Source organism: Herpailurus yagouaroundi, unplaced genomic scaffold (assembly GCF_014898765.1).
Source record: "Herpailurus yagouaroundi ecotype Mexico unplaced genomic scaffold, PumYag 66132, whole genome shotgun sequence".
NCBI lineage: Eukaryota > Metazoa > Chordata > Mammalia > Carnivora > Felidae > Herpailurus > Herpailurus yagouaroundi.
The window spans coordinates 1-5,719 of NW_024419178.1; the positions used below are offsets into that span (position 1 = coordinate 1).

General features: G+C 48.6%; 1 protein-coding gene across 1 annotated transcript; it reads left to right on the forward strand.

Annotated features, from left to right (window-relative positions):
* LOC121024580 (cytochrome P450 2A13-like) lies at positions 1–3,335 on the forward strand. Its single transcript, XM_040466782.1, has 5 exons — positions 1–153; positions 635–776; positions 1,230–1,417; positions 2,061–2,202; positions 2,743–3,335. The coding sequence occupies exons 1-5, from the start codon at positions 1–3 to the stop codon at positions 2,922–2,924; spliced, it is 807 nt and encodes a 268-aa protein (XP_040322716.1). The 3' UTR covers positions 2,925–3,335.
* Positions 3,336–5,719: the final 2,384 nt, after the last annotated feature.

A 5,719-nucleotide genomic window follows, 5' to 3' on the forward strand; every position in this document is an offset into this window, starting at 1 on the left:
ATGAAACACCTGCCAGGACCACAGCAACAGGCATTTAAGGATCTGAAAGGTCTGGAGGACTTCATAGCCAAGAAGGTGGAGCAGAACCAACGCACGCTAGATCCCAACTCCCCGCGGGACTTCATCGACTCCTTCCTCATCCGCATGCAAGAGGTACACCCCAACAGCCAGTGCAGAGAGCTGCAGAGCCAGGCAGAGGGAAGCCAGGCTGGCATGGGGAGAGCAGAGGCTCGTTCAAACCATTCCCCTCATAACATCCTCACAATCCCAAGTATAATAACTATGGCTGCTCCCTCTACTGAGCCCCTGCCCATGGGCAGGACCTGTGTGTGCCAACCATAATAGCAAGCAATTCCGTACCATGCACTCACTGACTCTATTCCTCTCCTTCTCAATATTCCCACCATAAAAAAGTGTTCTTGAAGAGTAAAGGACAGATAGGCAGGTGGGTAAGGAGTATGGGAAGGGCATTTTGGGCAGAGCCAGCAGCCTGAACAAAGAGCTAGTAGAACCAAGTCCCTCCTCCCACCTCTGGTCTGGATCTAAGAGAGAGGGGTCCAAAGAGAAAGACCCCAGAAGGGCCCTGAGAGCTCTGAGGGGAGTGGGCTTGGCCTGAAGCCCTCTCTCCCTATAGGAGCAGAACAACCCCAACACAGAGTTCTACTTGAAGAACCTGGTGCTGACCACACTGAACCTCTTCTTTGCGGGCACTGAGACAGTCAGCACGACCCTGCGGTATGGCTTCCTGCTGCTCATGAAGCACCCAGATGTGGAGGGTAAGGCTGCAGGGTGGGGGGGCAACAAAGTGGCAGCCACAGGCCCTCAAACTTCCTCTGAGCCCACTGCAACATCCCCACCTTCCCCAGATCCCTGAAGCCTCAGACATACCCTGTTATCCGGAGACTAGGTGATATTCTGCTGATGAGCACCAGCCAAGTTTCACTAGGTGTTTAAGTATTGAAAATATCTGAACGGATTGGTAAATAGCTTCCATGCTGGGTCAAATGTATATCCACTGCCTGCTCTCCAAACCATCCCCCAAACTCCTCCCTTATGCCTACTCATGATTCTGGCACGACCGGGTGACCAGGATGCTGCACCAACAATGCGTATGGCCAACGTCTGTTTTGAATGGTCTAAGTCCATGGCACACATGGATGTACATATTTGGACTATCATCACTGCCCCGAGACCCCAGATACCTAAATACCTTCCCCCTCCTCCCACAGCCAAAATCCACGAGGAGATTGACCAGGTGATTGGCAAGAACCGGCAGCCCAAGTTTGAGGACAGGGCCAAGATGCCCTTCACAGAGGCGGTGATCCATGAGATCCAAAGATTTGGAGACATAATCCCCCTGAGCCTGGCCCGCAGAGTCACCAAGGACACCAAGTTTCGGGAGTTCTTCCTCCCCAAGGTATCTTCCTGTCCCACCTTGGGGGACCTCCAACCTGCTCCCTGTGACCCAGCAATCCATTCCCTTAGAAGCTTCCCAGGCCCTGTCCCATTGCTTCAATCAAACACTGTTCCAACCACCATGTCCCTTCAATCCCCTCAGAGATTCCTGAAGCCCGTGTCTCCCCCAGAGCTCTTTCCACAAGGAATATGAACCCCATACCCCCAAACTTCCTCTCTCAAGAGACATGAACTTCATGTCTAGACCTCCTCCCTCAAGGACACGGATCTCATGTCCCCCAAACATCCTGCCTAGAGAAACACAAACCTGATGTCTCTCAATCCCAGTCCCAGAGAGCATGAACCCCCATGTCCTCTCAACCTCCTGCCTTGAGAGACATGAACTGTGGGTCCCCCACACCTTCTGTCCTAAGAGACACAGAACCTGTGCTCCCCAAACTTCCCTTCTCAGGAGACATGAACCCCCATGTCTGCCAAGCTTCCTGGTTCAGAGACCTGAGTCTCATGTCCCCAGGGGACCCACACTCCCCCGCCTCCCATTTCTTATCACTCAGGGCACCCGCATTGTCCCATCAACCTCCATGTGCTTTCAGCACACCCTGCCCCCACTCCACCTTATCAAATGCCCCTCCCCTCCTCACCAGGGCACTGAAGTGTTCCCTATGCTGGGCTCTGTGCTGAGAGACCCCAAGTTCTTTTCCCACCCCCGAGACTTCCACCCCCAGCACTTCCTGGATGAGAAGGGCCAGTTTAAGAAGAGTGATGCTTTTGTGCCCTTCTCCATCGGTAAGAGACCCCGGTCTGCTTGCTGCTAAGCCACTGCTCCCACCAACCGGGCCTCCTTCATCCCACATCCTGTCTCTAAGCTGTAGCCTGGGGTCTGTGTCCAGCTTGAAAGTCCCTCTAAGATCTACTCTAGAGCCAACCAGCTGCAAACCCCATGACTACCAAGTACCTGTGTCCAGGCAACTGGAAAGGGATGATTGTATCCATTTCACAGATGGGGAAAATCAAAGTCCTTAGTGGTCAGGTATTTGTCCAAAGTCATTTAGATTCTTGAGATTCCTTGGGAGGAGATGAGAGCCCGGCAGTCATATCTGAGTGTGTGCTTGGAAGGAAGGGGCACCTAAATTTCCCATTGCTACAGCTTGGGATAGCTCACCCCTATCCCATGTACAAGAGAAACTGATGCTCAGAGAGGGTTAGAGATGTCTCTGAAAGTTTCTCAGTCCCTGCTCTCTGGGAGAATGCAGTTGGGGGTGGGTAGTGGAGAAGGGAGCAGTGAGAGTAGGCCTCACCTCCAGCCCTCCCATTCTGTCTCTTCAGGAAAGCGGTACTGTTTTGGAGAAGGTCTGGCTAGAATGGAGCTCTTTCTCTTCCTCACCACCATCTTGCAGAACTTCTGCCTCAAGTCCCCTCAGCTGCCCCAAGACATTGACGTGTCCCCCAAACTTGTGGGCTTTGCCACTATCCCACGAAATTACACCATGAGCTTCCAGCCCCGCTGAGCAAGGGCCATGCGGGGTGGGGGAGGGGAAGGATGGGGGTGGAGCAAAGCAGTGGGCGGGGCAGGGGCGGGGCTATCAGGAGGGAGGTGACTTAGGGAAATCTGAGGGGGCAAGATGGATAGAAGACGAAAGGAATGGGCCCTGTCTGTTCCCCTTGGTAGAAATAACTCCTTCAGAAGTGGGATGAAGGAAGGGAACATATTTATTGAGTAAATATTCTGCGTCAGCTCCATGCTAAAAGCCTTAGCACGTCCACCCCACCTAATGCCCACAGTCTATGCAACAGAAAACAGTGTTCATGCCCATTTTACAAGTGACAAATCTTAATTGATTCCCAAGGAATCTATAACAACGACAAAAACCTTCCCAGTAAATGAATTTTTCACTGTCACTAAACATACTAAAATCTTTTGTTATTGTTGTTCTTTTCTTTTTAAAAAAATTTTTTAATGTTTATTTATATTTGAGAGAGACAGAGCGCAAGCAGCAGAGGGGCATAGAGAGAGAGATAGAATCTGAAGCAGGCTCCAGGCTCCGAGCTTTCAGCAAAGAGCCAGACTTGGGGCTCAAACTCACAAACCACAAGATCATGACCTGAGTGGAGGTCGGATACTTAACCAACTGAGCCACCCAGGCGCCCCTGTTGTTGTTTTCTAGCAACGAATCCTAGCAATGAATCCTAGGAAACCAAAATTAAAAACACTATACCACTTACAGTCACTCAAAAAAATGAAATACTTATGTACAAATCTAACAACACATGCGCAGAACTTATATGCTGGAAGCTACAAACTACTGAAGAAAGAAATCAAATCACTTTTAAATAGAGAGACAATCTAAATCTCCATAGACAGATGAGTGGATAAAGAAAATATGGTAAATACATACAACGGAATATTACTCAGCCATAAAAGGGAAGGAGTCATCAGTAGCAGTCTTCAGAATGATTCCCAATGGCCCCCACTTTCTGGTATTTATGACCTTGTGTGGTTGTTCCTCCCTGTATTGTATCCAGGTTGATCTATAGAATAGTCAGAAGATCTGGGTTGTCACTTTTGAGATTAGAATAGTACAGGGGGATCATTAGTTTAAAAAAAAATCAGTAGTCACTCAAAAGACGGGGGTATGGTATTTTACAACTCCTGCATGATGTTGAGAGAAATGGTGCTTTCTGCTAAATTTGCGACCAGCTTTCCCTGTGTCTATCACTCCAGCCTGACTAATGACCAGGCTGGATTTCTTATTGAGGCCAAGCTGATTTCATCTTCCCTGCTAGGTTTTCACTTTTTCAAATGAGACTGGGGTATGGGGATGGGTTTGGTATATCGGCATTGAAGCTGAATTTTGGTTTGGTCTCCGGTTGGGCTGTTACATGATGTGTTGGATTTGGTGATTGGATTTATAGAATTTAGATGGAGAATAAGTATTGGAGAACGGCCAAATTTGGCAGTATTTGGGATAAAAGATGGAGCTGGAAGTTGGGAGAAAATCATGCATTCATTTTGACCAATAGAATTGGGATGGGATTGTTTACAGAAATTTATTTGTTTTAAATGTTTATTTTTGTGAGAAAGAGACAGAGAGACAGAGACAGAGCGTGAGTGGGGGAGGGGCTGAGAGAGAGGGAGACAAAATCCAAAGCAGTCTCCAGGCTCTGAGCTGTCAGCACAGAGCCCTACGCGGGACTTGAACTCACGAACTATGAGATCATGACCTGAGCCAAATTTAGACACTTAACCAACTGAAGTACCCAGGCACCCCCAGAATTTTTTTTTTTACTTTATTTATTTATTTTGAGAGAGAAAGAGAGAAGCAAGGAGGTGCAGAGAGAGAGAGGGAGAGAAAATACAAGCAGGCTCTGCACTGTAGTGCAGAGCCCAGGGCAGGGGTCTAACTGACGAACCGTGAGAGCATGACCTGAGCTGAAATCAAGAGTTGGCAGCTTAACTGAATGAGCCACCCAGGTCCCCCTGATTACAGAAATGTGTAAAGGGAGTTGAGTTGAGGTTTAGGTATATCGTCAGAACTGGCTCTGGCTAATCTGACCTGTCAGTTGAGACGAAAGTTGGTAATGAGGATGATGTTAAAATAAAGGTTGGGATGAGAATGATTTGAGCTTAAAAATGGAAAGGGGAATTGGAACAAAGTACAATTTAAGATAGTTGCTGTATTTGGGGAAGGTGAAGTTTGGACAACTTTATGCCAAGTCATTGACTCTGCAGCTTCCGTGTCGTCGGATGTCACTAGCAAGATCAATGACCCTGGGGGACACCAACATGGGAGAACCATCTCCCTCTTTCATGTTTCAATAATGAGGAAAGTGTTTTCTGGGATGGAAGAGAGGGGGAACAGGCTTACCATTTTCCCTGTTGAAGTTGGAAAACAAGAGGAAGTCATTCGGGTCAATGAATTCCTTATCATGGTCCACAAGGGCCTCCTTCACAGCTTGGTACCCCCTAAGGACCACCAGTGACCTGGATCCTGGATACAAGGTGTTTATGGGGCCATACTCCTTACTCAGCTACAGGCAGCAAGACCGAGCTTACATTGGCTCTTTTATTCTTCCTTCCTAAGTTGAGGGGCCCTGCAACTCTCTGAGTGACATCAGAGACATCAGCATGTCTTGGAAGCGGTTTTTCCAGGAGTGGGAGGGGTCTGGGCCCTGGGGGAAGTTAGTCCTTGCACCGTACGCTGAGGGTCAGGAATAGACAGATAAGAGCCAGGGGCAGAAGTAAGATGGCTGTACTCAAAATGTCTATGGTGAAGGCATGTTGCAGACAGTCACTGAAAGGAAA

What these genes read in the sequence shown, in the direction of transcription:
- LOC121024580 (XM_040466782.1), top strand. Translation starts at nt 1, where the DNA reads ATGAAACACCTGCCAGGACCACAGCAACAGGCATTTAAGGATCTGAAA. An exon ending in TCCTCATCCGCATGCAAGAG is followed by an intron (nt 154 to 634) that starts GTACACCCCAAC and finishes CTCTCCCTATAG; the next exon opens with GAGCAGAACAACCCCAACAC. An exon ending in GGGAGTTCTTCCTCCCCAAG is followed by an intron (nt 1,418 to 2,060) that starts GTATCTTCCTGT and finishes CCTCCTCACCAG; the next exon opens with GGCACTGAAGTGTTCCCTAT.